Source organism: Salvelinus fontinalis, chromosome 12, assembly GCF_029448725.1.
Source record: "Salvelinus fontinalis isolate EN_2023a chromosome 12, ASM2944872v1, whole genome shotgun sequence".
In the NCBI taxonomy this organism is placed as follows: domain Eukaryota; kingdom Metazoa; phylum Chordata; class Actinopteri; order Salmoniformes; family Salmonidae; genus Salvelinus; species Salvelinus fontinalis.
Window position 1 is genome coordinate 415,542 of NC_074676.1, and position 14,989 is coordinate 430,530.

Sequence of the window (14,989 nt, forward strand, 5' to 3'; positions counted from 1 at the left end):
TTGTAGAATTGTGTTTGCTAACTGGTGCTAGCTTCGTGACTCAGACAGCTAGTCATGGGTAGCAAGCTAGCAGAAGATGGAGGTCTGTTTTTAGCCACGCCGTGCAATTCCGTCGGTAGATTAGTGGGGTTCCGTGTGGTAGAGGGGACCAATCCAGTTGTCAAAATAGTTATAGTGGCCTAAGAAGATTGTTCGATAGACCTGTTCAGATAGCAGCCGATATGCTCAAGACAGCTAACGATTAGCGGGCCGCAGTTAGTATATGGACGTTCAGGTTACGTCGCGATGGAGGGGCCGGTTGAAATACTCCCTCGGGCAGATAACGTCGGTATCCCAGTCGTGAAGGCCCGGTGGGGCTCCGCATCGGCAGTAAAACGGGTCCGGATAGGTGATTGTAGCCCAGGAGTGGCTGATGGCACTCTTCAGCTGGCTAGCTCCGGGATAATTGGTGTTTGCTCCGGAATTGATGTTAGCCGGTAGTCACTCGGATAGCAGCTAGTTAGCTGCAAGATCCAGGTGTAAATGTCCAGGGGATATGGAGAGAAAAATAGGTCTGGTATGCTCTGGTCTGAGTCGCGTTGTACAAAACTGGCAATAGTTTTCCGAGCTAAAGGATAGCTGATGAGCGCTAGCTGTGGTTAGCTGAACTATTAACGTTAGCTACTAACGTTAGCTTGTGAGCTGGCTAACTTCTGGTTAGCTTGTTAGCTTCTGTTGTAGATTTCGGATACGAGGTGAATAATACTTTTGAGGAAGAAAAAAAAAACAGATCCGCACCACATTTGGTGAGGTGGGTTGCAGGAGAGTGTTTTGAAGTTGAGTTTTTAAGAAGAAAATAATATATATATAAAAAAGATATGCGAAGAAAAATATATATACACGGGACAAGACGAGGACAATGGACATCTGACTGCTACGCCATCTTGGATAAAAATGTGGCAATGTGTGACAAAACAAGCAAGTATAGTGTATAGCTTCATTGTATCATCTAAACCGCTGTGAAATATATTTTCCATAAGCAAAAAATATTGTATTTTCAGCTGTTTGAAGCTGGTGTACAAAACCAAAAGTAAAAGACACAAAAACGAAAACATAAGAACGGGAAGCATAGATATAGCGCACATAGAACAGATCTGTTTCTTAGACTTGCTTTCAATGAAAATGACAGATCGAAAACTCAAATTTCTATGTGAATTTGGTTGGATCGCCCAAGAAGTTACATATTGCAGCTTTAAACTCAGTATGTATTTCTTACATTTAATGTATTTAGTAGCAGCCTACATGTTTTTTAAACATATAATTTGAAATGGATAGTGTACCTGTAACACCCCCAAACAAATGTACAAAACAAATAAATCACACAGAATAGCTTTCCAGTTCTGTTCTTATTGCCACAGACATGTCTGACCATGACCAAGACCAAAGACCCTTCCCATTGGACACATCAAATCATTTCAACATGGAAATGTGGGTAATATTTGGTTGAGGCATTGATCAATGAGATTTCAACCCTTATTCACCCACTCAAAAAGGCACCCAGACGTTTGTTGAATTCCCAATGTGTTATCGCCATGCTTCAACAATCTAAAAGCACAATCAAATTCCAATGGAAAAACAATGTCTGACTATGTGTTATCACTGCGCATTCAAAAGAAAAAGAAAAGCTGCACACTCTAGGAGTTACGACGCAATAGCTGTCTTCATCAACCATTTAAAAGCACAACAAAGTTCACATGGGAATACAATGTCAGTGTAACGGCTCTCGTTGGTGGTAGAAAGAGTAGTGGAAAGTGTTCATGATTTTAATTTAAAAAAACACTCAAACAAAATCGAAAACGCACAGTTGTGTCAGGCAACAGTCTCTAAACAGAAAACAAGATCCCACAAACTCAGGTGAAAAACAGGGCTGCCTAAGTATGATCCCCAATCAGAGACAACGATAGACACCTGCCGCTGATTGGGAACCACACTCGGCCAAAAACAAAGAAACAGAAAACATTGAATTTCCCACCCGAGTCACACCCTGACCTAACCAAACATAGAGAATAATAAGGATCTCTAAGGTCAGGGAGTGACAGTCCGATATTTTGTATTTATACAAGAAACTTAATGTCTTGTCACTGCGCTTCTTTCTTGATATGCCACACCTATCAGGTGGATGGATTATCTTTGCAAATGAGAAATGCTCACTAACATGGATGTAAACGAATTTGTGAACAAAATTTGAAAGAAATAAGCCTTTGTGAGTAGGGAACATTTCTCTGGGATCTTTTATTTCAGCTCATGAAACATAGGACCAGGACTTTACATGTTGCGTTTATATTTTTCGTTCAGTGTACATAGTGCAAGTGATCAATGCTGTTTGAGATTCTGCAGATGATTATAGCAAATGTGAAGATCTCCACACACCTGTTAACTTTGCATGCTATCTTGAACATTTACACTTTCTATGATTTACATAAGACATTTATAGTTACAGAAACATCTACAGATGTTAAACACTGATTGTTTAAAACAAATCTACCAAAACTATTGCTGATGGTGAACCTGAGTAATCAAAATACAATCTATTTTAAGCCCTGCATAGCCAGATGAGAGTTGTGTTTCCGTTAGCTTATTTTTATTCCGGTAAAACCCAATTTTCAACAGTGCATACAGTAGATACCAATAACCTAGCAAATTACATAGGCTTCCATTAACGAATAAAGCCTAGTATCGTTCAAGCCATTTTAGCATTTGAATGCTGAAGGTGCCGTGCAGATGTGCAAGATCGGGAACAGGCCGCCTACCTCGCGTTGGTCAGCGCATGAAGCTGGGAACAGTGTGCAGTTTGAGGTTGTTCGGCATGCAAAATGCTTTGTAGATCGATGACTGTCAACACAGTTACATGCTTAGTTTGACACTGAAGGAGAGGACGAGTCAGTTGTCACAAAAGATGAGGTATTTTTGGAAGATCGTGAAAAAATGGTGAACCGGCGAGTCGTATTGTTTGAATCGCTTTAATGACCAATGCAATTTTGGATCAGTTTGGGGTCCGCAGACCATCTTAAAAGATTTGAAAATCGGGGACCAATGTAACCTCAAAAATGTGGCCATGTATCTGTTACTTATTTTAAGGTTGAATAAATACTGTTACATTAGTTTGTAAGATAGCCTTAAGTTAAGGCTATTTATTGTATTACAAAAGTGTCAATGCAATCAAGTGTCAACCAAAAATCTAAGTAAAAGAATAAAGCTAAATCAAACTTTAAATGCACTTTAAATAAAGTCTGATTTGATTTAGTCCCATTCTTTATTTTGGTTGAGATTGAGATGTGAACATATCAATGATTAATTTGTAGACAAACTGGAATTAAAGCCAGACTAAGTCAGTGGCACAGATGGAACTATCCAAGTAGCATCTCCTTCAAATTCAATATCACTAAATGTCCTTACATTTGAAAACCAACCAGAGCTTGAACCTTAGGCCTATTATTGTATAGTACATTTCAATTTTGATTTGATATAGGCCTAGTCCTATTCTTTAACTTAGATTTTTGGTTGAGATGGAGACGTGAATCCAACATACTAATTATTAACTTGAAGATCATATTTGAAATCAACCAATGTTTGTATTCTCCATTTTTAGTTGAACCCTGGGTTGATTTGAAACAATAGCTGTTGATGACTTCGCAAAATCTATATCAACCTAAATATCATAATTTTATGATATATGACTTATAAAGTATGGTCACATTTCATTTGCTGTGTTAAACATATAATTTGGAATGACTTCAATAGCAACTGTAAATCTATTTACTTATTAAGAGATCTCTCAATCACGGACTACCTACCAAAGCTGGGCTTGGTTAAAACCCTGGATGGGAGACCAAATGGATAGCTGTAGAAAGTTGAACTTTCCAGTAGGAGGTGCTAGCCAGCCTATGTATTTCTTATGACAGTGGTAATAATGTTGAAGATCTGACGTTGTTTCAAATTGGATATAATGATGCCATAATCCTGTGTTGAAATGTAACCCTCAAAACAACTGTTTTTGCAAATTCTATGTATTTTTCACGTACATGTCACGTCACAATACGTTGATACATTACATTGAAACAATGTTGATTCAACCAGGTTGTGCCCAGTGGTCTGTGTGGCGGTTAGGTGTTGCCATAGCGACCGGCAACTGCAGTAGGCATGAGGGCACCTGTTGTGATGTCTCAGGAAAGCTAGCCGGGTGTGGATAATTGTCTGGGTCAGCGGGAAACAGGAATGCTGGCTTAATTGGCGAGAGGGGACAGTGGGGGACACAACTATTTTAATGAGTCATTGGTCCAGACAATGACTGCATCGTAAGTCTGGAATCAGACAGGAAGTCAAAGGAATGTAGGCCACTTCAGTTCTACAGTAATCCAAACATAAGAGGACAGGAAACTGAACTAAACACAACAAGCTCGGTGCTACATGCTTTGGGGGACAGTGGCTTTCCCTGTTGTGTAGCAAAGAGAAAATAAGTGTTGTTTTTTGCCAAACTGGGTCTGGTTCATATGGAATTTAATATTATTGAAAAGTAAGAAGAAAAAAATATATTTTTGCATGTGCACCGGATAGAATTATATTTTTTTGCATGTGCACTGAAAAATAGGCAAAAACATGTTTCCGCCTGTGCTGACCATGCTGGGTCAACAGAGTAGAGAGCAGTACAAACCTCCAGAAGTGCAGCTCGAACCCCTCGCATTTGTCCTTGCATTTCAGGCACGTGGCTCCGGCACCAATCTCGTGGCCCAGGGTCATCTGCCAACAGACACAGCACATCAATGAGATTAACATACTTATACTGTCTCGGGAAATGATTTCATACAGTAGAAAGTTTCAGGCCAGGGTTTGATACACTATGTATACAAAAGTATGTGGACACCCTTTCAAATTAGTGGATTCCACTATTTCAGCCACACCCATTATGGACAGATGTGTAAAATCAAGCACGCAGCCATGAAATCACCATAGATAAACATTGGCAGCAGAATGGACATACTGAAGAGCACAGTGACTTTCAACGTGGCACCGTCATAGGATGCCACCTTCCCAACAAGTCAGTTTACAACATTTCTGCCCCAGTCAACTGTAAGTGCTGTTATTGTGAAGTGTAAATGTCTAGGAGCAACAACGGCTCAGCCGCGAAGTGGTAGGCCACACAAGCTCACAGAACGGGACGACCGAGTGCTAAAATCATATGTCCTCGGTTGCAACACTCACTACCGAGTTCCAAATAACTGTTTATCAATAGCTTCAGGAAATGGGTTCCCATGACCGAACAGCCGCAAAACAGCCTAAATTCACCATGCGCAATCCCAAGCGTCGGCTGGAGTGGTGTAAAGCTCGGCACCATTGGACTCTGGAGCAGTGGAAAAGGGTTCTCTGGAGTGATGAATCATGCTTCACCATCTGGCAGTCTGACGGACTAATCTGGGTTTGGCAGATGCCAGGACAACGCTACCTGCCCCAATGCATAGTGCCAACTGTAAAGTTCGGTAGAGGAGGAGGAATAATGGGCTGTTTTTCATGGTTATGGCTAGGCCCCTTTGTTCCAGTGAAGGGAAATCTTAACACTACATCATACAATGACATTCTAGCCTATTCTGTGCTTCTAACTTTGTGGCAACAGTTTGGGAAGGCCCTTTCCTGTTTCAGCATGAATGCCCCTGTGCACGAAGCGAGGTCCATACAGAAATTATTTGTTGAGATCGGTGTGGAAGAACTTCAATGGCCTGCACAGAGCCCTGACCTTAACAACATTGAACACCTTTGGGATGAAATGGAATGCCGACCGTGAGCCAGACCTACAGTGGTTGCTCCACTAAAAGTTTTGCGATTATGCTGCAGGACTTAGAGGTAATTTGTGGTTTAGTACAGTACCCTGCGTCACTACTTCATTGCTCCAGCACAGAGCAACACTTTAAGGGGCATTGCACTAATAATGGCGCTGACTAGGGAAAAGTTCCCGCTGTTCTTAGTGCCAGTCTGCACGTTCAAACTAAAACGATGTAACTAATAATGGTGTGAAATATGCCCCTTAGATATGAATTCGGAAGGCAGATATTATTAAATATTAAAAGCATTACACCACTCACTAAAGGCATCAGTCAAAAGTTATACTTTAACGAAAAATGACATGAAAAGCACAAATTTGTAAATCCCAAACTCGAAAAGTAATTGGAAAGATAGATTTTGTGACATTGTGGTTACAATAAAGAAAGTAAACAATATGTAAATAAGATGCAATGTTTTATTTACAGTAGTGATGTACAGCTGGTGGCATTTTGAAAACAGGTTTTCAAACACTTGTTGCCCGATTAGTAGCATAATCAAAGTGAGGACAATCGGCGATCTGCTCTATACTGATGTAAGTTGAAAGTCACTCCTTTCCAGTACTCCTCACCCCGCCTTAAACTCCACCCTTAACACAGTTATAATTCAAAAATGAGCTGTTTATCTAAAAAAAGAAATGACATTACGACCAAAGAGAACAGAATAAATGGACATCATTTTCATCAAGCGAGCTTCTTTCTATGGTGCTACCCGTTCCAGGGTTAGGACCATCACCACGAGAGGACTTGAAAATGAGCCGGGGGTGAGAGGATCACCAAAATTAAAGGTATTTTGGTTTCAGTACATTTTCCTAAAAACTATTTTTTTATATAGCCTATCAATGTGTAGGCATACTGTTTAATAAAATCGATAATTAAATAAAGGTTAAATAAAACAAATAAAAATAATTATTGTGTACTAAAAACATGAATGTATTTTTGCAGAGCATACAACCATGCGTGGAGATCAGTGGACAAAAGGGCTGGACAACGGTCTGCACCCAAAAAATGCATGGTTGCCAAGAAAGTGGTTCGTTTTGCTAGATTCTTAAAATGTGTACGCAGCATTTGTGTGTTGGAGTCACTTTTAATTCTTAATTGATCTACTGTTTCTATCATAGGCCACTGTAATCGATGGGGGCTCAGGGCGGTACCATTCTGCTCATCTGATGAAGGTGCACATGGAACAGATTCAAACTTTGAAGACCGACATCGAGTCATTGAAAGCAGACCAGCAGAAAGAGAAACATTATCTGAGGGCAGAGATACGGGCGACAGCTGATGCATTGGTCCAGAGCCAGGCGGTGTTGGCGGAGAGTCAGGCGGAGAATGACGCGTTGAAGAGGGCCAGGCACACCTGTGAGCTATGGAACTCCACCTCCAACAGGCAGAGTCAACATACCTGGCGGGTTCATCAGGTCGTCGGTTCACCCTGACACTTCCATTCCTCTTCTGACAACAGAACTTGACCAACTGCTCACTGGCACAGCAAGGGCCGCCCGGACCGTTATGCTGTTCTGCTATTCCAAAGATGTGTAACCGAAGCGAGATACCACGAATGGGAACAGAATACCAACTGAGATGGATTACCATTAATACTGTGTCTCAGAAGTTTCTGACCATTACTGGTACAACCCGAAAAGCATTCAAGTCAGAGTTAATGAGTACTTGAGGTCACCGAGAAAGTCTGGATATGGCCTGCTCTCTCTTATGTAAGGAATTAGGCACTTTCCCATGTTAACTACAGTATGTACTGTAGGCTATGTTTACTTGTCAGACTGCACAGTAGCCTAACAAACAAATGCAGGTGGCTTATATCTTCAAAATGCTTTATTATCCAAATGTAAAAGCATATACTGTAGAGTACTGTATTTCTTCATCAGCATCTTTATGCTTTTGTTAATAAAATACTGATAAAAATACTCTTTCAAAAGGCAGATGTTAATTTAGTTATGGATCCATAATGAATTACTATGGGAATAAATATCACTGAATTACAGAAGTATTGGAACAAAGTTGTCTAATGAAGGTAAACAAATTGTTGTTTACTGGAGAATACTCTTTCAAACACACACGGTCACGTTGTACAGCGCCATTATGGCTATTAGCTGGACAATAGAATTGCCTAGGAGGGTAGGGGGAGAATTCTATCGTCAAATGTATTTCTTAGTTAGGTTGGCTGTATCACAACCGGCCGTGATTGGTTGTAATTTCAGTTTAATCCACCAGAAAAGACAAAACAAATAATACAACAAAAAGTGTTATTATTATTATTATTATGTATCACATCCAACCCATGACTGGGATTCCCACAACTGGCCCAGCGTTTCTCTCCCTCTAAAAACAGAAATAAATGTTTTGGCCTTTACAAATATTACACTGCTCAAAAAAATTAAGGGAACACTTAAACAACACAATGTAACTCCAAGTCAATCACACTTCTGTGAAATAAAACTGTCCAATTAGGAAGCAACACGGATTGACAATAAATTTCACATGCTGTTGTGCAAATGGAATAGACAAAAGGTGGAAATTATAGGCAATTAGCAAGACACCCCCAAAAAGGAGTGATTCTGCAGGTGGTGACCACAGACCACTTCTCAGTTCCTATGCTTCCTGGCTGATGTTTTGGTCACTTTTGAATGCTGGCGGTGCTCTCACTTTAGTGGTAGCATGAGACGGAGTCTACAACCCACACAAGTGGCTCAGGTAGTGCAGTTCATCCAGGATGGCACATCAATGCGAGCTGTGGCAAAAAGGTTTGCTGTGTCTGTCAGCGTAGTGTCCAGAGCATGGAGGCGCTACCAGGAGACAGGCCAGTACATCAGGAGACGTGGAGGAGGCCATTTGTGAATGCACATTTGTGGCCTGCTGGAGGTCATTTTGCAGGGCGCTGGCAGTGCACCTCCTAACACAAAGGCGGAGGTAGCGGTCCTGCTGCTGGGTTGCTGCCCTCCTACGGCCTCCTCCACGTCTCCTGATGTACTGGCCTGTCTCCTGTTAGCGCCTCCATGCTCTGGACACTACGCTGACAGACACAGCAAACCTTTTTGCCACAGCTCGCATTGATGTGCCATCCTGGATGAACTGCACTACCTGAGCCACTTGTGTGGGTTGTAGACTCTGTCTCATGCTACCACTAGAGTGAGAGCACCGCCAGCATTCAAAAGTGACCAAAACATCAGCCAGGAAGCATAGGAACTGAGAAGTGGTCTGTGATCACCACCTGCAGAATCACTCCTTTTTTGGGGGTGTCTTGCTAATTGCCTATAATTTCCACCTTTTGTCTATTCCATTTGCATAACAGCATGTGAAATTTATTGTCAATCAGTGTTGCTTCCTAAGTGGACAGTTTGATTTCATAGAAGTGTGATTGACTTGGAGTTACATTGTGTTGTTTAAGTGTTCCCTTTATTTTTTTGAGCAGTGTATATTGACCTTTATTCATATTACAATCGCTCACTTTTTTTTATTTTTATGGAATAACCTCCAAAATATCTTTATATATTATCATGTTGATGGCACGGTCATATAGCTGAGTGACTCACTTATTCATGGCTTTAGATCAAAATAAATTAGTACCAACATTCTTTCTGATAGTCTTTAATAAAGAAATGTTTTGGTTATCCTGACCTGGACACCATGTACAGTATTATAATAGCCCACTATGGGCTGTTAGCAGGACAATATACCTTTACCAACACCTCTCTGTATTTTGATACTTTGTGGATGGGGCCTCTCGATTGGCGAACCAGTCTAAGACACTGCGTTGCAGTGCAAAATGCGTTGCTACAGATGCAGGTTCGATACCCGTGCCGGCCGCCACCGGGAAACCCATATGTAATCATTGGAAGAAAAAAATAATCTGATATACTGTAGGCCTACCGTAGGCGACATGAGGCTCACTAATGTTGAGTAATGTGGTGTAGATCTTATTTATTTAAATAGCATATTGGAGTTAGAAGTAATAGGATTTAAAGCAATAGCCTATTTGAAGCAATGCCTTGGTCAACTATTTTATCAACGTTTCGCGCTGCTCTGAGACAAGCATGGGGACTGGTCTTGATAAATCAATGAGATTTTTATTTTCACTGAATCTCCATTTGGGTATTGGCTAGTAGGGTGTGGAAATGTTATGCTATTAGTACTGTAGCCTACTCCCGACCGTTACGTTGTACAGCTCCATATTTTCCGTTCCATCCTAACGGAAACCCTGAGGGTTTTTCGTTTTTCTTGGAATAGAAACACCATAATATTAATCAAATTAATTAAGCCACTATTGAAGGTTATCAAATGCTTCTCAAAGATGCCCTCTGGTGGTCAAACTAGCACTAACTAGCTTTAATGGTTACAATGGCTGACACTTAAGTAACATGCCATAGAATTCTGCGGCACCATGCAAGCTGTGCTGTAGTATGCTGCAACTTTTAAAGGACGAACCGCTGTAATCGCCCAACATCAGTGTCCAACCTCACTAATGCTCTTGTGGCTGAATCGAAACAAATCCCCGCAGTAATGTTCCAACATCTTGTGGAAAGCCATCCCAGAAGAGTGGAGGCTGTTATAGCAGCAAAGGGGAGACCAACTCCATATTAATGCCCATAATTTTGGAATGAGATGTTCAACGAGGTGTCCACATACTTTTGGTCATGTAGTGTATTTACTGTAGTTCATATGGTGGAGTCAGTACTTACTTAGGCCTAGTTGTTTTGGAGTGGCCTCTTTAAATACCCAGGTTAGCAGAATCTACAATGTTCTGTTAAGCCGGGTGTACACTACACAATTTTGGCCCCGATTTAGCTGTCCCAGACAAGTTTTTTTAGATCAGAGACAAAATCCCCATGTCGTATCCTCAGGGCGTGTGGCCGTCACCAACATTTGTTTAATGTGAGCGGGTCAGAGATGCAATCTACCAATCCCGTCTTTGAGCAGTCCCAGACGTCCCAATATTTTCAAACATGTTTGATTTTATTGGCACAAAATCTGCAATGATCTTCTAAGTGTGAGATGTGCAATGAAACGTTTTGAGAAAGGTGATCAACATTAGCCAATGAGAGCTCAGCAGAGAAGAAGCCAGTGAGATGATGACGTTGTTTCGCATCGCCCGGAATGTGTAGACGATCGAGCAGGAGCGATGACTACTACTAGCATACGTTTGTACTTGCCTTTCACCAAAGCCAAAGTGTCAAATCGTTACATCTCTGAATTTCACAAGCAATGTTATTCAAGCTAGATATTTCAACTCTTTATGGCAGGTGTGAATGTGTTACTGAAAACGGCAAGGAGGCTGCTTTTTTTTTTCGAGCTACGTTAACGATCTAATCGCATCGTTGTTTTCGCGAGACTGCGGGGTGGTACGGAGAATCCTCACGACCAAGTGAAGAATCTAGTAGCGGGTGACACACCGTCTCTGCCATATTGTTTAGTGTGCGTACCACTACATTGGCAAGACAAACAACTACAGGAAAGATGGTTGTTTAAGGTGAGAGGCTCAGAGATGTTAGGATTTTGAAAGTCGTGTAGTGTACAACCGGCATTACTGTACAGCTTGACATTTGCGTATAAACATGCCTAACAGATGTGAGAGGGAAAACATCTTACTAAATTCAAATACGGAATCTGATGTCCCATTAATCCCTAAACTCCCCCTCGGATATATTCCAGATTTGATACTTCAAGCAACATATAAAGCCGACTTTTCTCAACCCTCTGCATGCATTCTCTTCTTCTACTTCCTTTACTTCAGTGCCTATTTTGGTCAAATATAAAGCAGCTCTAAAATTCTGTCTAGCTACCTTTTCGAATCAAACCAGACTCACTAGACTAGGTCTGCGTCTCGAATGGCACCATACTCCCTATAAAGTGTGCAACTTTTGACCAGGGCCCGTAGGGAATAGAGTGCCATTTGGGATGCGTGCCGAGGCTAATTCCAGAGTTTGTAGTCACAGCCCATACTGTAGCACTCTTCCCTCCCTCACATTCGCATCATTCAGTCCTGCCTCACTTCTCAGACGGACTTCAAACACCCGTGTTGTCTGTCTTTCCCCGTCAACACTGTCTGCGCCCTTATATGGTCAAGTATTCCACAATGCTGAGAGCCCCTCAGGACTCCAGCACACACTGCTGTTTGGAGAAGCTGTTTTTTTTGGCTCAGGAGGAGCACTAAATGTGAAGCAGCGAGCCCCCCTCGGCCTCAGGGAATGTGCAGCCGGCATGTACACGGAGGAACGCAAAACTAAAGCCAGACTAGAGCATGACTCAGTAAATAATATTTACGTTAACTATCAACTCCCTCTTCTCCACTTACCAACAATAGACGTGTTTCCAACTATATCTGTCTAGGTTAATAACGAACGGGGAAAATAGCCAGAGATGGTCTACAATGTAACGGCTTTGGTCTAGATATTGGTCTGAGCCAGCCATGAGTCTCTCCAAAGTGTCCAGCTCATTGTTTGTGTATTCAACAGAATATCCAGCTGACGGTTCATCACTTCTGAAAATATAAATATTTGTGAATTGTTTCCTTAAACCACTTGGGAACACCATAGAATCCTTGCCATTTTGGGCTGGGTTGAGTCAGTGGCCATTTGTTTTGCAAACTCAATCTCATGTGCAGTTCAGAAATACTGCTGACCAAACAACAGTGCTATGTCCCTGCTCAGTTGAATTAAAGGGTAACTACATTTTTCACAGACCTCAAAAGTGGTCTCCTGGTGTGGTTTAACCAATTTTGTTATTTTTCTATTAAAGTGTTACTTTGAGAGCGAAAACCTGTGAATTTATTACTCAGTTGGCAATCTCATTTATCTATTTCAATAATAGGCCTACAATTAGCCTACTTGCACAGTACAACTTGCAGTACAGCTTGGGCTGACCTGCAGGTGAAAGACCAATTTGAGATTGATCATTTTAGGTCATTCAAAGTGTATGTCACTCTTTTTCATATACTTTTTCACACAGGGCAACTTTCCTTCGCCGGGCGGGCCATTTGGGAAATGTTGGGCAAAATTTTAGTATGCCCACTTCTCCAGGCACCAATAACGTTCACCCAATTGAAGTTAAGGTTAGGTAAGGGTTAAGGTTAGGGACATGCCAAGGAACCTGGATTGCACTAACCGAGGCACAATCCCTTTGTGCAAGAGCTTGGACCTTGATGACAGACGGGCTGTCTGGAATCATAAAGCCCCCCCACCCCACCAGACTTGACAGCAGAAATGAATCCCCTTGAGTGGAGAAGAGCTCTGTTTGTCTTAACAACAGTTATCATAGTCATGTTATTTAAATGATGATGCATGTGAGTGACTCAGTGTGTGGATGATGGTTTTTTTTGGGTAAAAAATATGCTGCATTGTTCTCTGCTGCAGCAGGCAGCTAATGGAGATTGTGGTATTGCTGCTGAGTGCTCGCGAGTGGAAGATAGTAATTGGCATTCCGAGGCTTTTCGGTGAGCAGGCTCATTTGGCTCCGTTCACTTAAAAGAGTCGGCTCATTTTGCTCCCAAACTGCTCTTCGTTCAAAATGCTAAAAAAATCGACATAGAACCATGATTTTTTAGAACAACCTAGAACCAATTTCCAATGTAAAGACAAAAAGTAGGCTACAATTATGTCAGATCATGAAATACGTGTTCAAATGCATGTTAACCTGGTCAAATTATTAGCTCACCTGCAAAAAAAAGTGTTTATTTTTAAGCACAGAATCTACGGGCTCTCCCCACTAAGTATTGTTTCTGCAGTGAGGATTCAAGCTCTTAGAGAATTCGTTGGTAATTTATCTGCAGATAATCGTTGTTTTGAACGCAAAAAGTAGTAGCAGCAGTATGCAAATCAGGGAGGCAATTGAACGGCTATTTCACCGATACAAAAGATCCGTTCAAAAAGAGCCGTTCGTTCGCGAACGACCCCATCACTAGTGTGAGACAGGACGGAACGTCTGTCCTCCTTCAAACATGAAAATATCGTGAAAAGGGTAGTCTACCAACGAAGCGAATAATGTCAATGCATATTAAGACAACCCCGGGTTTGTATGTCATAACTAACACAAAGAAAGATGTGAAAGGTTATATAGCTCATACTAATCTATTTTTTAAAGTATCAAAAGCAGTCTGTAGCTGGCTACACATTGACAGGACTAGGCAGGCACCTTCCTTGCTGACTTTGCTACCTGGTAGGATATACCTTTTAGGGCGTTATGTCTTATCTGGAACTATACAAGCATGAAGACTTACCTTCTTTATTTCCTTTTCTACCTCCATTTTCAATTCCCCTCCGTATGTTGTTTGAGTCCCGCCGTAACTTGCAAATAAACACCAAAAACTTGGACTGACTTTACGTTGACACCAATCTTTAGAAACTAAACCGAGAGTTTATCGATTTTACTCGCCCACCACTTCTTCAAGCACCGCTGTCCGGTTGATTGCATTGATGGGATTCGTATAATCTGTCCCGAGTAGGCGTTTTTGCACCGGGTGAAAGTTGATCACATTCTTTTTGTAACAGGGCTGCAGTTGCAACATGGTCTCATGGCATTTCGTATTATTCTGTACATAACTCTGACTCACTAGCTATTTAGTATGATATGTTATGTTTGGTATGGTTAAATACAGTGCATTAGGAAGGTATTCAGACCCCTTCCCTTTTCCACATTTTGTTATGTTACAGCCTTATTCAAAAATGTATTAAATAAAAATCCTCATCAATCTACACACAATACCCTATAATGACAAAGCAAAAACAATTTTTTGCAAAATACTTTACATGAGCATTCAAACCGAAATTCAGCTCAGGTTCATCCTGTTTCCGTTGATCATGCTTGAGACGTTTCTTCAACTTGATTGGAATCCAGCTGTGCTAAATTCAATTGATTGGACATGATTCGGAAAGGCACACACCTGTCTATATAAGGTCCCACAGTTGACAGTGCATGTCAGATAAAAAACCAAGCCATGAGGTCGAAGGAATTGTCCGTAGAGCTCCGAGGCAGGATCGTGTCGAGGCACAGATATGGGGAAAGGTACCAAAAAATGTCTGCAGAATTGAAGGTCACCAAGAACACAGTGGCCTCCATAATTCTTAAGTGGAATACGTTTGGAACCACCAAGGCTCTTCCTAGAGCTGGACTCCTGGCCAAACTAAGCAATC

At 41.4% G+C, this 14,989-nt stretch overlaps 1 protein-coding gene across 1 annotated transcript in view; it reads right to left on the reverse strand.

Moving 5' to 3' along the window:
- The window catches only part of LOC129866593 (testin-like), a 44,640-nt gene extending 30,305 nt beyond the window's left edge, over nt 1-14,335 (reverse strand). Inside the window, exons 1-2 of the mRNA XM_055939343.1 lie at nt 14,077-14,335; nt 4,691-4,776 (exon numbers count right to left, since the gene is read on the reverse strand). Coding sequence (XP_055795318.1) covers nt 4,691-4,776; nt 14,077-14,103 — 113 coding nt within the window. The 5' untranslated portion in view covers nt 14,104-14,335. The remainder of the gene's footprint in view (nt 1-4,690; nt 4,777-14,076) is intronic.
- Between the last annotated feature and the right edge of the window lie 654 nt (nt 14,336-14,989).